The 19,152-nt window shown below is 23.2% G+C and overlaps 1 protein-coding gene across 1 annotated transcript in view; it reads left to right on the forward strand.

Annotated features, from left to right (window-relative positions):
* The first annotated feature begins 834 nt into the window (after positions 1-834).
* Positions 835-19,152, forward strand: part of LOC117180919 (protein PRRC1-like) — a 30,711-nt gene continuing 12,393 nt past the window's right edge. Inside the window, exons 1-3 of the mRNA XM_033373548.1 lie at positions 835-1,065; positions 10,227-10,700; positions 17,121-17,223. Of these exons, the coding sequence (XP_033229439.1) occupies positions 975-1,065; positions 10,227-10,700; positions 17,121-17,223 (668 nt within the window). The 5' untranslated portion in view covers positions 835-974. The remainder of the gene's footprint in view (positions 1,066-10,226; positions 10,701-17,120; positions 17,224-19,152) is intronic.

The raw sequence follows: 19,152 nt of genomic DNA on the forward strand, positions 1-19,152 counted from the left end.
TTGAATTTTTTAACAAAAACATGAATTTGTAACCAAGAAAAGTAATTTTCTACTGGAAGAGACGAAATTTAAAACAAATATGTTAATTATCAAACAAACAATTAGATTTTCAACTAAAAAAGAACAATTCTAAATAAAAAATGGAATACTTAGATTTTCAATTTTTAAAAATACATAAATTTGCATTTCCAACCGCAAACTGAATTTTTTTTAAATACACAAATTTTCAACGAAATAATTAAATTCCAACGAAAAATTTGAATTTTAACTGAAAGAGACGAATTCTGAACCAACAATATAATAGCACGTTTTTCAAAGACAAAAAAAATGTACGGTCAACCAAAAATAGTTGTATTTTTGTACCGGTTTCTATTAAGTCTTTAAAAAGGGAAAAAAGGCGGGAATGAGTGAAAGCATGTAAAGAGTAGAATCAGCTTAAGCCAAAATTTCACAAAAATGAGTGATCTATACTCTACAACAATAAAAAAGAATCCAAAATCATAATAAAAACATTTGTTCCATGCTCAATTTGACATGTGTCAATGCCGACCTACCGCCATAACCTCAAATCAGCAAAATATCAAAAATCTCGCACAATACAACATATATTTTCGAAATTTTCTACTCATAAAATAAAGGAATATTTTTATATCATTACTGAAATACTTACACAGTGACACCCATCTTTTAAACTGTATTTTTCAATATTAAACACTTCGTGAAAGAAACCAAACTAAGTAACCGCCGGAACTGACAAATTTCGAGAAGTAGATAGCGGCACCATACAGCCCAGTGGCGACCTCTCTTCGTCGAATTTTAAACTGCCATTGCTGCTATCTGTCACGTGGCGCAGTGACATTTTGTGGTTTGTGATCCAGAACAAAATTCTTTGTTTTTTTCGTGAAGTTCCAGAGAAATCTAAAAAATATTTGAGTTCTTCGATTATCTGAAAAGGTCAAAAGCGACAATCAGCAATGACCGACGAAACCAACGGAGAAGGCACCTTCGAATTCGTGGAGAAAAAGGTCGACGAAATTTCCATTTCTGGCGAAACTGGAAAAACTGGTTAGCTCCAAAACTTTAAAACAACACAAACACGCATTAACTGATTAACTGTCAAATTCAACCTCTTTTCGATCAAAGCACTTTATTTATTTCTTGACCGCTTTTCCAACTTCATTCTACACACAAACTTTACTGTATTTCTTCAACAAGTAATTTTTATACGCATGTTTAAATTCTATTTACGTCTTATGTATAATAATTACATATGGCTTGATATCGTATTTCTGAATTTAATTTTTAGAGAGATTTTATTTTTTAAGAATTATTTTCAACCCATTTTTTCTACAATTCAGATGTCATTAACCTCAAATTAAGTGCAACAAATAATTGCAAATCGTGATTGCATAATCTTCAGCATTTTAGAATATTGAATTATTGAAAAATGTGATGATAACACAGTAAACGAAAAAAGATTAAAAACAAATTCACTATAATTATTATTTGGAATTCGTGTTGAATCAGGTTTCTGGTCAATTTCGGGCCCAAAAAGTTAAGATTCCAAATTTTTTAGGTTAGAAAATTTTTATTTTTATTTTTTGTCTGCACTGAAAATTGCAGTAATGAAAAACATAAAAAGAAAGTCTTTGCGATAAGAATGTGATCTTTTTTAGTTAAAAATCTAAGTATTTGGTTGAGATTTTATCGTTTTTAGTTCAGAATTCAACTATTTGATTAAATATTAAACTATGATTGAAAATTAATTTTTTTAAATGATATATAATTTTTTAACTGCAAAGTTAACTATTGCATTTTTACTTGAAAGTTGATACCATTAATTGATAATTAAACGTCGCTATTTAAAAATTGTACTATATTTGGTTGAAAAATGATATATTTTTGTTGAAAATTCTTTTTTTACTTGATTAAAAATTAATTTTTTCTAATCAAAACAGTTTTTAAATGCAAATTTAACTATTTCATTCTCACTTGAGAATCGTTTTTTGTTTAACTGAATATTAATATTTTCTAGTTGAAAATTCATCTAACTTGTTGAAAAAATTTTGTTTGATTGACAAAAAATCTTTTTTTTTTAATTCAAGTAAATGGTTGAATGTTGATATTTTTTATTGAAAATTCATTTTTTAAATTAAATATAATGTTTTGAGCTGCAAACTTGACTATTCCATTTTTTAATGAATTATTAAAAGTTAATTTATTGTTGCTTAAAAAGTCTATTATATTTTTTGTATGAAAGTCATCTTCTGTGGTTAAACATTCGACCGTTTGTTAAAAATGTATATTTTTTAGTTAAAAATTCAACTATTTGGTTGAAAAGATACCTTTTTTTTTGGTTAAAAATGCAACTGTTTGGTTAAAAAGGTGTCGTTTTTAGTTGAGAATTCAATTTTTTGGTTGAAAATTCATGTTTTTTGTTAAAAATCCTTCTTTTTTTGGTTTAAAATTAATCTTCTTAGTTAAAAAATGGTATTTTTGGTATTTTCTAGTTGAAATTTTTTTTTTTGTATAAATTAATCTTCTGGGTTGAAATACATTTTTTTGTTGACAATGATTTTTTTAATTGAAAATATAAATATTCTATTTTTAGTAAAAAATCAATCGGGGTGGCCGCTGGACCGGGAAATCTGGAAAACCGGAAATTTTATGGGACCGGGAAATGGCAGTGAATTTATTTTTTTACCAGGAATTTTACTTAATTTTTATCCTACAATTTTTTTTAACTTTGATTTCAACCGTTTTTAAATAATTTCCTAAATTGTGATTTTTATAAATTATAAATTTTTTTAAAGTTTAAAAAAATTTTATGTTTTTAAAATCGAAGATTTTTTTTATAAAAAAGAGGGTGATCGGGAAACCGGGAATTTCACGAATTTTCAGAAGAAAAATCTGCCCAAGTTCGATTTTAACAGTTTTAAAAATATTTAAAGTGTAGTTTTGAGGATTTAAAAAACTGTTTTTAAATTTTTAATAATTTAAAAAAAATTCTAAACCTATTTTAAAATGGTTAGAATTTTTCCTAAATTTTTCCCTTACAATTTTCTTAAAATCCTGCCAGATTAAATAAGTTTCCTTAAATTTTTCCTCATTAATTTTTGATAATTTTTTAACTTTTTCTAAATATTTTTCAATGATATTTTAAAATTAATTTTTCGAATTAAAAAATCATTTTTAATTCTCCAGTTAATGTTTTTTATTCTTCTGAAGTCTTTCAAAATTCTTAAAAACGTTTTGAAATTGGAGTTCGAAGTGTGAAGAAAGCTATATTTTGTTTTAAATTAGGTCGTGGTACACGTAGAAATTTTTTCAAACTATTAATTATTAAAAATTTTCTTTAAGAACTTCTCAACATCTTTTAAAATTATTTGAATTTTTCCTAAAATTTTTCCTACTATTATTTAGCAATATTTAGCAATATTTCACTGTTCATTTAAGACGAGTAAATTGAAACCAAATATTTAAACGAAAACAATTTGAAACTGAATTGTTTTACATAGAAAGCTTTGAATCTTTAGATTTTCGAAGAACATTTAATATTTTAGCGTTACAATTTTAATTGTTCTATTTAAAAAGTGTTTAATTTATAAGTGAAATTGTTAAATTTTGACGCATAAATAACAATTGAACACTTATTATTTGTAGAAAAAATTTGAGTAATTTTAAGAGATATTTTTGAAAAGATTCAAAATTAATTAAAAACTTGAAATTATTTCAAGTAATTTAAACGAAGTGTGATAACATTTTTTTCATAACTTCTAAATATATTTTAAAATTAATCGAAATTTTCTTACAATGTTTGAAAATCCATCAAATCAAATAAAATCCTTAAAATCTTCTTAAACTTTCTGTTACAATAATTTTTCAAAGTGAAAAATCATTTTAAATTTTCCTAAGAATCTTAAGAAAATTTTTATTCTTTTGTTGTCTTTCACATTTCAAACAAAAAATTTTAAATTTTTTGTTTGAAATCTGCAAAAATCTAAATTTTATTTTAAAATTCGGCTGTAAGTATTTAAAATTGTTTCAAGTTCTAAATTTAATTCGAATCTTTCTTAAACTTCTAAATATCTCTTAACATTACTCTAATATTTTTACAAATAATAAGTGTTCTACTGTCTTTTATAAGTTCAAATTTTTTTTTGATTTGTAGGATTTTCTAAAAGTTATAGAAAAAATTCAATTCATTTTGGAATATATTTAAAAGTTCTGACTAAAAATTCAAAAAAGATTTTAAATTTGGAAAAATTTAAAACCACTTCTAGATTTTTCAAGATTTTGAAATAAAATTTCAAAGCTTTTAAAGGATGCCTAGACTATTTAAAATAAAAATAATTTAACTTCTAATTTAAGAACTGTTAAGTTAAATAAATTATTTTTCAATTTTTAATGTGTGTAGCTTAAAATTATATAATTTTGAAAGTTTTTAAAGTTCATTGCTTGGTTCTTTGATTTAGGCTATTGAAAATTTTGAAAATATTGTAAATGTTTAGAATATATTTTGATTTTTTAAATTTCATTGGCCGTGAAAAATTTTTGCGATCCGGGAAATGACCGGCAATTTTTTTTATTCGATTAAAACGGCCACCCTGAATCAATATTTTAGATCGAAAAATCATATTTTCTAGTGGAAAATTTAACAATTTTATTAAAAATTGATGTATTTTGTTCAAAATTCGTCCTTTTAGTTGAAAATTTATCTGTTTTAGTTAAGGATTCAACTATTAATTCATTATTTTCTTTGTTAAAAAACGTACTTGCGAATTTAACCGTTTTGTTGCAAAGTCGAGTTATTGAGTAAAAAATTATTCTTTTTTTGTTGTTCAAAATTCTTTTTTGGTTTGAAATTAGCTATTTTGTTGAAAAGTTATCTTATTCGGTTTAAATGTGAACAGTTTTCTAAAAAATTCGAATTTTTCAGCTTGAAAACTTAACTCTTTCGTTAAAAATTTATCCGTTTGGTTGAAGACTCAACTATTTTGTTAAAAATCCGTCTTTTTCGAACTATTCTATGTCATTCTGAATTAAAAATTCATCTTTTATGGTAGAAAATGCATCTTCATGGGTTAAAAATGTATAATTCTTGATTGAAAATGAATCTTTTTGCTTAATATTCTACTTTTCGGTTTCGAAATTCAACTTTCTTGTAAAAAATGCGTCTATGTAACTCGAAAATTTAACTATTTGGACAATAATGCAACTGTTTTTGGTTGAAAATTCGACCATTTGATTGAAAATACATCTTTTTAGGTTGAAAATTCAACTATTTTGACACAAATGTTACTACTTTTCGTTTAAAGGTTCAATTATTTTATCGAAAATTCGTTGTTTTTTTAATTAATTTTTTTTTCACTTATAATTTAACTATTGCATTCTCAACTATTTGGTTAAAAATTAAAATAAATATATTTAATTTTTCTCTAAAGCTCTGTTGAGAACCCTTTTAGTTTGCAAAATCTCTGAAAATTTTTAAAATACTTGGATTTATGCTCAAAACTTCTTTAGAAATTAATTGAAATCCCTTGAAGCCTTTGGCATAGCCAAGAATTCATTAAAATAAGTAAATATCATTTAAATTGTCTCGAATATAAATTAAAGTTATTCTGTAATGTTATTAAAAAAAAAACTAAAATCCCTCGAAATCTCTAGAAATATTTGAAATTTCTGCAAAATTATTTGAAATCCTTACAAATTCTTTGGAATCCTTTAAAATAATAACTTAAAGTAGTTCTAATCCTTTGAAATTTGTTAAATTTCTTCATAATCCCTGGAAATCGTCAGGAATTCATTAAAATACGTAAAAAATACCAACAAAAACAAATTTTCAACAAAATATTTAAATCCTCATCTAAAAGAGATTTCTTTTAAACAAAAAATTTAATTTTCATCTGAAGAAGATTAATTTGTAACCAGACCGTTGTATTTTTTACCAAATACATTTTTCTTTAACTGACACAAAAATTTCTTTACCCTATTTTTATGATTCAAAGCCACTTGATTTTTTTCAAACAGATAGTTTTGTTCTAAAACGGCAGAAATCACGAATATTTATTTACCAGAGGAAAGCCGGGAATCTAAAATTTTAAAAATAGTGACCACTCTGAAAATGTTTTGAAATTCCTTGCTTATAAATTAAATTAAACTTATTTCTTAATGTTTTATTTTAAAAACCGTTCAAATCGCTAGAAATCTTTAAAATCCTTTAATTTATTTAAAATATTTTTTTTATTCATTTATTTTTATTCTTTCATTTTATGCATGTAATTGCAGTTTATCAAAATCATGGATCCGAAAAATTTCACAACCCGTATTTAAGCCTTGGTATTGCAGTTAAATATTCATAATTTAATTTAAAAATTCATTTTCTTGGTAGAAAAATAAGCTATTTGATTGAAAACTTTTTTTTCCTTTAGATAAAAAGGAATTTTTTAACCAAAAATTTAACGATTTTTCTGAAAATACGATTTTTTTCTTGGTAAGAATTAAATTTTTAACGTGAAATACAAATCTTATATTTTTTGTTGAAATTTTTCCTTTTTGGATAAAAATTAAACTATTTTTTTGAAATTGATATTTTTTTATTTAAAAATTGAACTTTTTTTGAAAAATTCATGTAATTTGTGGGAAATTCATCTTTTTTGTAGAAAATTAATTTCTAGTTTAAAATTTAACAATTTTAATGTAAATTAGTATTTTTTAATTAAAAATCCACCTTTTTCTTTAAAAGTTAATCTCATTGTTTAAAAAGTCTTCTTTTTGTTTGAAAATTCATTTTTCAGGGTGGAAATAAGTTTATTTAATTGAAAAAGAAACTATTTTGGTGAAAATAATGTTTTTTATCCAAATTTTATCAAATTATTAAAAAATTAATTTCTCTGTTTGAAAAATGAGCTATTTTATTGAAATTTTTTTGTTGTTAAAAATAATTTTTTTCTTAAACTGCAAATGAAAATAATATTTCGGTTGAATAGTCCATAATTTTATTTAAAAAATCATTTTTCTTTTTGAACATTCATTTTTTGATCGCAAATTTAATTATTCCATTTTTGGTAGAACATGTAATTTCTTAACATAAAACTTAATTATTTTTACGACAAATTATCTTTTTTAGTGAAAATAATTTTTTTTTACGGTTGAAAATTCAACTATTTCAGATAAAGATGAGTTATTTTAGTTTAAAACTAATTTTTTGTTTGGAATTCAACTAATCCAGTTTAGGATTCATCGTTTTAGTGAAAAATTCATCAGTTAAGACGACATTTTTATTTTCAATGTAACTATTCTATTTTCTGTTGAAAATTGATTTTTTTTTAAGTTTAAAATTCGACTATTTGGTTGAAAATTTGTATTTTCTTTAGATAAACAGGTATTTTAAAACCAAAAATTTAACGATTAAATTTTTAACGTAAAACTCAACTATTCTATTTTTTGTTGAAATTTGATCTTTTTTGGATGAAAATTTAACTATTTGGTTGAAAATTGATATTTTTTTATTTAAAAATTGAACTATTTGAAATTAGTATTTTTAAATTAAAAATCCACCTTTTTCTTTGAAAGTTAATCTCATTGTTTAAAAAGTCTTCTTTTTGGTTTGAAATTTATGTATGCCAGTTAAATGTTCATCATTTTAGTTCGAAATTTATTTTTCAGGATAGAAATAAATTTACTTGATTGAAAAACAAACTCTTTTGGCGAAAATTCTTTTTTTTTATTAAAGATTCATCATATTAATTAAAAATTAATTTGTCTGTAAAATGAGCTATTTTATTGAAATTTTTTGTGGTTAAAAACAATTTTTTTCTTAAACTGCAAATGAAAATACTGTTTCGGTTGAATATTCCATAATTTTATTTTAAAATTCATGTTTCTCTTTGAATATTCATTTTTCGGCTAAAATTTAATTATTCAATTTTTGGTTAAACATTGAATTTCTTTACTTAAAACTTAATTATTTAAGTTTTCGTTGACGAATTATCTTTTTTAGTAAAAATATTTTTTTTACAGTTGAAACTTTAACTATTTCAGATAAAGATTAATTGTTTTAGTTTAAAACTAATTTTTTTTATTTAAAATTCAACTAATCCAGTTTTCCATTTTCCAAACAAAGATTCAAGAAAGATTTTATAAACATTTCACAATATTTCAGAAGGATTTCAAACATTAAAAAAAGCGTGTACACTAGATTAAAAAGTCTTCACAAAAATTCCGTAAAGATTTCGAACATGTTATAAAGATTTGGAACATTTCACAAAAATTTCGAACATTTCACAAAGACTTTAAAACTTCCAAAAGAGTTCAAAGATCTTAAAAAGGGTATATTAAACCATATTTCTAAGATTTCAAAACATTTCAAAGATTTAAAACAATTTCAAAAGTTTTTAGAAGATATCAAAAGATTTCACTAAGATTTGTAATAATTTAAATATTTCCAACGAATTGGCAAAGATTTCACAAAAGATTTTAAAACTTTCAGAAGATTTTAAAGATTTCAAAACATTTCAAAGATTTTAAATAACTTCAAAATTTTTTAGTAGATGTCAAGAGATTTCACAAAAGTTTCAAAGATTTCATAAAACATTTATAAAGGTTTCAAAACAATACAAAAACAAAGAATTCCTTAAGATTTCAAAACATTTCAAGAATTTCAAAGATTCCAAAAAGGGTACAGTACACGAGATTTCAAACATTTTCAAACATTAAAATTTGTTTAATGATTTCAAAAGGTTTAAACAAATTTGAGAAGATTTTAAAAGATTTTAATCATTTCAAACGAAGAGAAAAGATTTCACGAACAAAGATTAAAGAAACATTTCAAAAATATTTCAAAGATTTAAAAAAATTTCACAAAGTTTTATTAGATTTCAAAGCTTTGAAGGATTTAAAAAATTTCAACAAGGGTACAACAGATTTAAAAGATTTCAAAAGATTTAACAAAGATTTCAAATATTCCAGTGATTTCAAATGAATACAAAAGACTTAGAGAAGAGTTCACAATTTCTTTAAAGAATTCATAAGGATTTCAAAATATTTCAAAGGTTTTGAGCGATTTCAAAAGGTTTCAAAACATTTGAGAAGATTTCGAAAGACTTCATTGATTTTAAACAAACACAACAGATTTCGCAAACAAAGATTAAAGAAAGAATTCACCAAGATTTCAAGAATTTTAAAAATTGTACAAAATCTTTGAAAAATGCCAAAAAATTTCACCGGAATTTCAAGCTTTCACTAAGGTTTGTAATACTTCACAAAGATTTTTATGAATTCAAAGACATTACAAAAATTTTAAAATATTCCCAAAGATAATAAAAAAATGGCTCATTTTTAAAAGTATGCAAACGTTTATTTCATTATTTGATGTAAAAAAGGAGACCTGGAAATTTTTTATTTCTTGACCTGGAAAACTTGGAAAAGGCCTTGAATTTTGTTCCTAAGAATCGCTAGACACCCTCTTTAAAATCGTTTGATGTACAGTGGAACCTCGATTATCCGAGGTAGTTTAGGGAGAAGATACCTCGGATAAGTGAAAACTCGGATAATACGGAAGAAGTACAAAATTCGGAAGAGTTATCTAATTTTCGTATATTTTAAATAGAAAAATAAATAAATCTTCACGGCACAAAGCATTGAAACTAACGTGGCTCAAGGAAGTCGGTAATAGAGCACTGTTTCAATCTGCTCAATCGTTTTTTAGCTGCAATATTGCCTCGGATAACGCGGAGCCTCGGATAATCGAAGGCCAGATAATCGAGTTCCTACTGTATTTAAAATAATTTATTTTCTTTGATTTATTTATTTTTATTATTTTATTTTATAGATGTAATTTCAACTTATCAAAATCATGGATCCGAATAATTCCACAAACCGTGTTTAAGTCTTGGCTTGCCCATTACTTCTCAATTCTTTCGAATCTTTTTTTGTTTACTGGGAATTGTATAAAATAATTAATCTAAAATTACCTCTCTTAGAAATTTCACCTAAAAACTGACTTTCCTTAAAACTCAAGTGCTAGAACCTAGAAAATTCCCGTTACACCTAGAACGGGTCCAGCAGACCCGAGCAAACTTCAAACTGAAATATCTCCGGTCTACTAATAAATATTTTGCAAGAAATGAGAATACTTTTTAGAAAAAAGACTCCCCTGAAAAAACGTCCGGGTCCCTGGGACCCGTTTTAGCACTTGAGGGTTAATTAAAATATTTTCTTCTCAGATTCTTTAAGCAGTTTATCATCTTCTGCTTCTCCCCTAACTGGCTCTGCTTCTCTATCGACTGGCAGCCTCCTCTCAAGTATCGCTCCACCATCAGCCCTTCCAAGTTTCGTCACAAGTCCTTCATCTCAGCCTCCTTCTTCAAACATATCGCCACAGGAAAATTTATATCCGAATCTGAAAAAGGATGAGGATTTTATTGAAAGGAAAGCAAACACTGAAAAAGAAATGAATAAGCAGTCGCAACAGCAAGATAAGCTTCATCCTCCTTCAACTTCTTCTGAACAACCAATAGTAAATATTTCATTAACTGATAATGAAGCCTCTGATTCTGGAGTCCTCGGGGCTGGTTTATTCTCCTGGGTGAAAGAAACTGTGGCAAACAACAGTGTCCTGAGCAAAGTTGCAGAAAAGGCCAAAAACAGTGTCAATTCCATGATCACGACTTTGGATCCGCAAATGCGCGAATTCATTTGTGAGTAATTCCTCATGGAAAATTATTGTAGAAAATTCAGTAGAGGTCTTTCACCTAAAATATTTTTTATTTTTATTTTTAAGCTTACATTTTCAATTTAAAGAATTTTAAAATGTAGCCTTGAAGATTTGCACAATTAAAAATTAAAATCTTTTGAAGTTGAAATTTTTTTTATAAAACACATTTTTATTTAATAAATAATCAATTCAAAATTTAAGAATTTTCATATTTTAACGTTCAAAATGAAGCGCTTTCAATTTGAAAGTCTTAATTTAAAATATTGTTTCAGTCTAAAATATTCAGTTTTTAAACTAAACAATTTTAAATTTTTGAATTAAGAAAAAGATTAATTATTGATTATTAGGAAATATTTAACTGAAAAATAATTTACATATAAACATTTATAGAAAAAATTTGAGTAATTCTAAGAGATATTTATGAGTTTTCTAAATTTTCAAAATTATCATGCAAATTTAAAAAGGTTTCCTTAAAGTCTTCCAAAATAATTTTTGAAAATTTTGCAAATCTTGTAAAACCTTTTTAATTATTCTCTTAAAATAATTTTTCAAAATGAACAATTATGTTTAATTTTCCTAGGAATCTTAAAAAAAGGTTTTTATTATTTTGAAGACTTTCACTATTCTTGCAAAACTTCTAATTTTTTTGTTTAAAATCTGAAAAAATTTAGATTTTGTTTTAAATTAATTTTGAATCTTTTCAAAACTTCTACATATCCCTTCAATTTACTCGAATTTCGCCTACAAATAATTAATTTTTAATTTTTATTTATATATCTAAATTTTAAGGACATTTTCTCAAATTTTCCAGATTTTCTCAAAACTATAGAAAAAATTTAATCAATTTTCACAGATATTTAGAAGTTTTAAATTTGAACTCAAATGAAAATAATTGAATTTTTAATTTAAAAAGTGTGCAATTGAAAAAAAGTGAATTTTTCAGTTTTTAATGTTTCTTCAAAATTATATAATTTTGAAAATTTTAAAGTTCGCTAATTGATTTTTAAATTTAGAGCATTGAAAATGATAAGGTAGATTTATATTTTTTTATATTGAAAAATGTTAGTAGTTTCCATTTTATTTCAGTTGAATATTCCATAATTTTATTTAAAAATTCATTTTTCTCTTTGAAAATTTATTTTTTGAGTTGAAATTGAATTATTTAATTCTTGCTTGAACATTGAATTTCTTAACTTGAAACTTAACTATTTAATTTTTCGTTGAAAAATTGTCTTTTTTAATAAAAAAATTTTTTTTTTAGGTTGAAAATTCAACTATTTCAGATAAAGATAAATTATTTTCGTTTAAAACTCATTTTTTGGTTTAAAATTTTCTAATCCAGTTGAGGATTCATCATTTTAGTGGAAAACTTCAACAATTAAGACGAAAATTATTTAAAACAGATCAAAAATGTAACAATTCTATTTTCTGTTGAAAATTAATTTTTTTTAATTCAAAATTCAACTATTTGGTTAAAAATTTGTCTTGTTGATTAAAAATTCAACTATTTTGTTAAAATTCATGTATTTGGCTGAATATTTATATTTTTTTATTTAAAATTTAAACTATTTTTTTGAAAATGCATGTGATAAAACGGAATTTTTTTTAAAGAATTAAAACTGGGATTTAGCAGAAAGAAGTTTAAAAAATCCGATTCAAGTCAAAATTCGACACAATTTAAAAGGTCCTTCTTTCAAATTTCATAAAAAGAGAATACTTCAAGCAGATTTTAGAGTAGAATTACTTTTTCGTAAAGGAAATATTTTTGAATTATATTATACATTTTATTACATTTTTCTTTAGAAATTTACCTTTTTTTCTTAAAAATTCAACTACTTGAGTTTAAAAGCTAAACTCTTTTGTTAAAAATTAGTTTTGTTATTGGAAGGTTCGTAATTTTATTCGAAAATTCATATATTTTAAAAAATTTAACTACTTCGTTGAAAAATATTTTTTCAGGAAATCCGCTTTTTTTGTTCGATCTTTTTTGAATGGAAATTGGTATGAATAAAATCCAACAATTTCAGTTGAAGATTCATAATTTTAGTTGAAAATTCATTAGTTTGGTTAAAAGTTAATTTTTTCAAGTGAAAATTTAACCTATTTTGTTATAAAATCGACTTTTTTCGTAGAAAATCGACTTTTTTGGTCGAAAATCATTTTTTCCTTTGCAATTTAATCTGCTTGTTTAAAAATTCTTCTTTTTGGTTAAAAATTGAAGTATTGCAGTTAAATATTCATCAGTTAATCTAAAAATTAATGTCCGTGTAGAAAAATAAGCCATTTGATTGAAAACTTGCTTTTTCTTTAGATAAAAATGAATTTTCTAACCAAAACTTTAACAATTTTTTGTAATTCCGATTTTTTTCTTGTTAAGAATTAAATTTTTCACGCAAAATTCAACTACTCTATTTTTTCTTGAAATTTCATCTTTTTTTATGAAAATTCAACTTTTTGGTTGAAAATTGATATTTTTAATTTAAAAATTTATCTATTTTTTTTTTAAATTCATCTTTTTTGGAGAAAATTAATGTTATCGGTTGAAATTTTATCTTTTTGGTAAGTATCAAATTTAAATATTCCAATTGAATATTTATCATTTTAGTTGAAAATTTATCAGTTTGGTTGAAAGTTAAATTTTTCAAACAAAAATGTAACCGTTCCACTTTCAGTTGAAAATTCACCTTTTCTAGATTAAAAATTAAAAATTAATTTCTCTGTTTGAAAAATGAGCTATTTTATTTAAATTTTTTTTCTGTGGTTAAAAATAATTTTTTTTCAAGTTGCAAATGAAAATACTTAATAAAAATCATTTTTTTAGGCTGAAAATTCAACTATTTCAGATAAAGATTAATTTTTTTCGTTTAAAACTCTTTTTTTTTTAAATTCAACTAATCCAGTTGAGGATTCATCATTTTATTAGGACATTTATCAATTAAGACGAAAATGATTTTTTTTTAATTAAAAATTTAACAATTCTATTTTCAGTTGAAAATTGATTTTTTTAAAGTTCAAAAGTCAACTTTTTGGTTAAAAATTTATCTGGTTTGATTACAAATTCAACTATTTTGTTAAAATTCATGTATTTGGTTGAATATTGATATTTTTTATTTAAAAATTAAACTATTTTTTTTTTTAAATTCATGTAATGTAAGGGAAATTTTTTTAGAGAGTTAAAACTGGGATTTAGAAGAAAGAAGTTTAAAAAATCTGATTCAAGTCCAAATGCGACACAATTTAAATTTAAATTGGAAGATTCGTAATTTTAATCGAAAATTCATTTCTTTTCAAATAACTACTTTGTTTAAAATCATTTTTTCAACTGAAAATTGAACTATATTTCAAGGAAATCCGTTTTTTTTTCATTATTAAATTCTTAACGGAAATTTCAACTATTTATTCTATTTTTGGTTGAAATTTTATCTTTTTTGGATGAAAATTGGTATTTGATTGAAAACTTGTTTTTTCTTTGGATAAAAAGGAATTTCTTATTTAAAAATGTAACGATTTTTTTGTTGTTAAGAATTACATTTTTACCGGGAAATTCAAATATTCTATTTTTTGTTTAAATTTTTTTTATTATTATTATTTATTTATATTTATTTATTATTTATATATTATATATATTTAAAAAAATTTTTTTTTTTGGGTGAAAATTCAAGTATTTGCTTGATAATTCAAGTATTCCAGTTAAATATTCATCATTTAATTTAAAAATTCATTTCCTTGTAGAAAAATAAGCTATTTGATTGAAAACTTGTTTGTTTTTGGATGAAAAGGAATTTTTTTACCAGAAATGTAGCGATTTTTTTCTTGTTAAGAATTAAATTTTAAACGGGAAATTGAATTATTCTATTTTTTGTTGAAATTTGATCTTTTTTGGATGAAAATTCAATTATTTGCTTAAAAATTGATATTTTTTTAATTTAAAAATTAAACTATTCTTTTTGAAATTTCATCTTTTTTGCAGAAAATTAATGTTATTGGTTGAAATTTTATCTTTTTAGTAGGTATAAAATTGAATTATTCCCGTTGAAGATTTATCATTTTAGTTGAAAATATATCAGTTTTATTGGGAGTTAACTTTTCCAAATAAAAATTTAACCGTTCCACTTTGAATTTAAATTAGTCTTTTAATTAAAAATGCACTTTTTCCTTTGAAAGTTAATCTTATTATTTAAAAAATCTTCTTTTTGGTTGGAAATTTAAGTATTTCAGTTAAATGTTCATCATTTTATGTGGAAATTTATTTTTCAGGATAGAAATAAATTTACTTGATTGAAAAAGAAACTCTTTTGGTGAAAATAATTTCTTTTGCTAAAAATTCATTATATTAATTAAAAATTAATTTTTCTTCTTGAAAAATAAGCTATTTGATTTAAAATATGCTTCTTTTTTGTTTAAAAATAATTTTTTCTTAAACTACAAATCAAAATAATATTCCGGTTGAATATTCCATAATTTTATTTAAAAATTCATTTTTCTTTTTGAACATTCATTTTTTGACTGAACATTTAATTATTCAATTTTTGGTAAAGCATTGGAAAATTCATCAGTTTAGACGAATTTTTTTTTAATGTAACTATTCTATTTTATGTTGAAAATTGTTTTTTTTTTTAGTTCCAAATTCAACTATTTGGTTCAAAAATTGTATTATGTGATGAAAAATTAATCTTATTGTTTAAAAGTTAATAATTATGATTGAAAATTCAAGCTTTTCAGATAAATATTAATAATTTCAGTTTAAAATTCGTCTCTTGGATTTAGAATTTCATTATTCCAGTTGAAGACTCATATTTTGATTGAAAAAATTTTTAACCAAGAATAGAATACTTTAATTTTCATTTAGCGAAGAAGGTTCATTTTTAACCAGCCAAGTCTATGTTTACCAAAATGGTGAAGATTTTACAGAAAAATAAAATAAATTAAATAAAATCGTTAAATTTTTAATCCTAAAGATTAATTTTCTACCAGAAGAGACAATTTCTCAACACATTAAATAAATTTTCAAAAAAAAATTTAATTTCCGTCCATGATATTAATTTTTGACCCAAAAGACGAATGTTTAACAAATTAAATAACCTTTCAACTCTATAGTTTAAACGTTTATTATAATAATTTTTTTTTAATTCGAAATTTTTTTAACTAAATATTTTAATTTTCAGACTAAAAAGATAAATTTTTAACAAAAAAAGGAATAGTTACATTTTCTACTCAGAAAAATTAATTTCCAAGCCAAAAAGTACAATTTTCTACAAAAATATGAATTTTTAAGAAAATAATTCAATTTTCGGTTAAAAAGATTTATTAGTTACAAAGTAAATTAATTTTCAACTAAAATTGCAACTAAAACTGTTAAATTGTCTACCAAATTGTTGAATTTTTGAGCCGAAAATACATAAAAAACAGTTGAATTTTAAACAAAAAGTTCATTTTCAATATAAATGAATTAATTTTTAACCAGTCAGTTGCATTTTTAACCTAGAAAGCAGAAATTTTTTAGAGAAAGATATTAATTTTAAACAAAACAATTTGCTCGTCAAGAAAGAAAAAACATCATTAAAATTCTTGAATTTTCAAGTCAAATAGACGAATTTTCAAGACAGCAGTTGAATTTTTAACAAAAAAGTTCATTTTTTAACCGTATCAGATTAATTGTTAACCAGGCAGTTGCATTTTGACCCAAAAAATGTTGAATTTCTACAGAAAAAGATGAATTTTCAAGCAAAAAGGATGAATCATCAACAAAATAGTTAAATTTTCAATCACAACAAAATTTATTTATCCAGAAAGAAAGAAAATCTCAATAAAATTGTTGAATTTTCAAGACAAAAAGACGATTTTTTTTATCAAAACAGTTGGATTTTAAATTCAAAAGTATGACTTTTTAACAATACTATTGAATTAAGAAGAAGATAATTCGATTTTGAACCAAATAATAAAATTGTTAACCATAAAAGCGAATTCTTAACCATGAATTTAATACTAGACTTTTCAATCAAGCAGAATGTACTTTCAACCGAAAATAGTTGAATTTTCTTTTTGGATAAATAATTAGGAATTAAAGATAATTTATAATCTAAAAAATAAGATTTTAAATAAACATTAAAGCTCATTTTTAGTACTTCAAAATTTTTATGACACTACTTTGACACTATTTTTTAAATTTTGTGACACTATTTACACTATTTTTTCAATATTTTCTATTATTTATTACAATGCTGATTATCCGAAAATCGTTTTTAAAAAATTTTTTTCTTTAATGAACTGCCTTTAGGGGACAAATAATAGGAAATCCATTTCAGGATAATTCTAGTTAAAAATTTTAGATACACACTGATTTTCCTATAATATGTTTTCTTAATAAAACTAATGAACAAATTCTACTTACAATGCGTTTCAGATTCTGGTGGCGATGTGGAAATTTTCGTCGCATCGGACAAGGATGTGAAAGTCAGCGCAATTCGTGAAGCCTTTCAAAATGTTTTTGGAAAAGCGACAGTAACGTAAGAAAGCATTCTCTTAAGATTAGCTAAAGTAAAAAATTAGCTATAAAAGTGTATAATATAAACGACTTAATTAGTTAAAAAAGTTGCGACAGAAGTCGGGTTTCAAAATTTTATGGGTTTTCCTGGTCTACTTTTGAAAAAATTCTCCTTTTTTCATATCCTGGGCCAAAATATCTCAAGTGTACCGCTTTTAATGGACAGTTCTATTTTCAAACAATTTATACAGTTTTCGATTTGTTTTTATATCAAAATAACTCCCCTAAAATATTTTTGCAAAATTTTTTTTTTAAGTTATTAAAAATCAATGTTTTTTATTGTTTAAATAATCGATTGTTTTAAGCAATTTAAAATTAATTAAACTTCTCCGCTTGTGAAAGAAAACAAACAAAATATATGATCATAAAATATGTGTTTAAAATCTTTTCTTATTTAGAATTAAATTTTTAACATAATAGTTGAATATTTAAACTAAAAAGACAAATTACCAACGAAACAGTGTCATAGTTTATATTTTAATAAAAAAAGAATGAAATTAATACAACAAAAGAAAAGAATTTTTAAACCAAAAAGACGAATTTCAAAAAATAAAGATTTTTCACTCAAAAAATAAATCAAAGTTTACCTAAATTATTGAACCTTCAAGCCAGAAATAAAATATAACTTTTCAACAGAAAATTAATTTTCCACGAAACTGATGCATGTTTGCCCAACAAAAATGAAATATCGAACTAGAAAATTATATTTTTTACCAAAGAAGGCGAATTTTCAACTAAAAAAGATCAATCTTCAAAAAAATGGAAAAGGTACATTTTCTGTTTAAAAAAAAAATTTATTTTCAACAAAATAATTAAAATTTCTACCAAAGAGATGAATTTTCAACTAAAAATATAAATCTTTAACAAAAAAGTCATTTCTTAACAAAGTGATTCAACCAAATCTTGCAAACAAATTAGTTGAATACTCAAGCAAAGACGAATGATTTTAATCAAAAACTCGCATTTTTATTTTTAAAAAAGAATGAAATTTCTTCTAGAAACAGATGAAGTTTTAAATCAACAAGATACATTTTTAACAAAAAAATTTAATTTTCTTTTTCAAAAGATTTCAGTTGACTTTTCACGATCAAAATATGAATTTTCAATCCAAAAAGACGAATTTTGAACCTAAAAGGATGACTTTTTAACAAAATTGTTGAATTCTCTACCAAATAGTTCCATTTTTATCTCAAAAAAATTTAATTTGGCACTGAAAAAGATGAATTTGTAATAAAAAATGGCAAATTTCTTTTTCAATCGGAACTTTATTCAAAAAAGATTTTAGTTCACTTTTCAACACCAAAAGATAAATTTCAAACAAAAGTAAATTTTCTACGAAATATTCAAATAAGAAAATGTATAATAGTTTAATTCGCAACCAAACAGTCGCATTTTTATCAAAAAAAAAAAATAAAATGTTAAAAACAGTTTAATTTTTATCCAGAAAATATTTCAGTTATTTTTTCAACACCGAATAATACATTTAAACAGTAGAATTTTCAACCAAAAATTATGACTTTTAATAAAATTGTTGAATTTTCATCCGAAGAAGTTTTCACTTTACTATCTAATAAGAATAATAAAAAATTTGCAACCAAATTAGATAGATATCTTTTAAATAAAATTATTAAATTTTCAACTAAATAATAAAAATTTATAAGTAAAAAGTTAATCTTCAAAAGAAAGTTGCGAATTTTGAAAACGCTGAATCAGAAATGATACAATTTCAAATATTTTCCAATAAAGTTATCAAATTTTCAAAATTTAATCTAAAGGTGTACAACTTGAAACGCTTTTAATTCAAAATAATACCATTTGGAAAACTTGTATTTTAACGCTTTTCCGTGAGAGGATTATTTAATGCCAGTATTTATTAAATAATGTGAGGCAA

Source organism: Belonocnema kinseyi, chromosome 9 (assembly GCF_010883055.1).
Source record: "Belonocnema kinseyi isolate 2016_QV_RU_SX_M_011 chromosome 9, B_treatae_v1, whole genome shotgun sequence".
NCBI lineage: Eukaryota > Metazoa > Arthropoda > Insecta > Hymenoptera > Cynipidae > Belonocnema > Belonocnema kinseyi.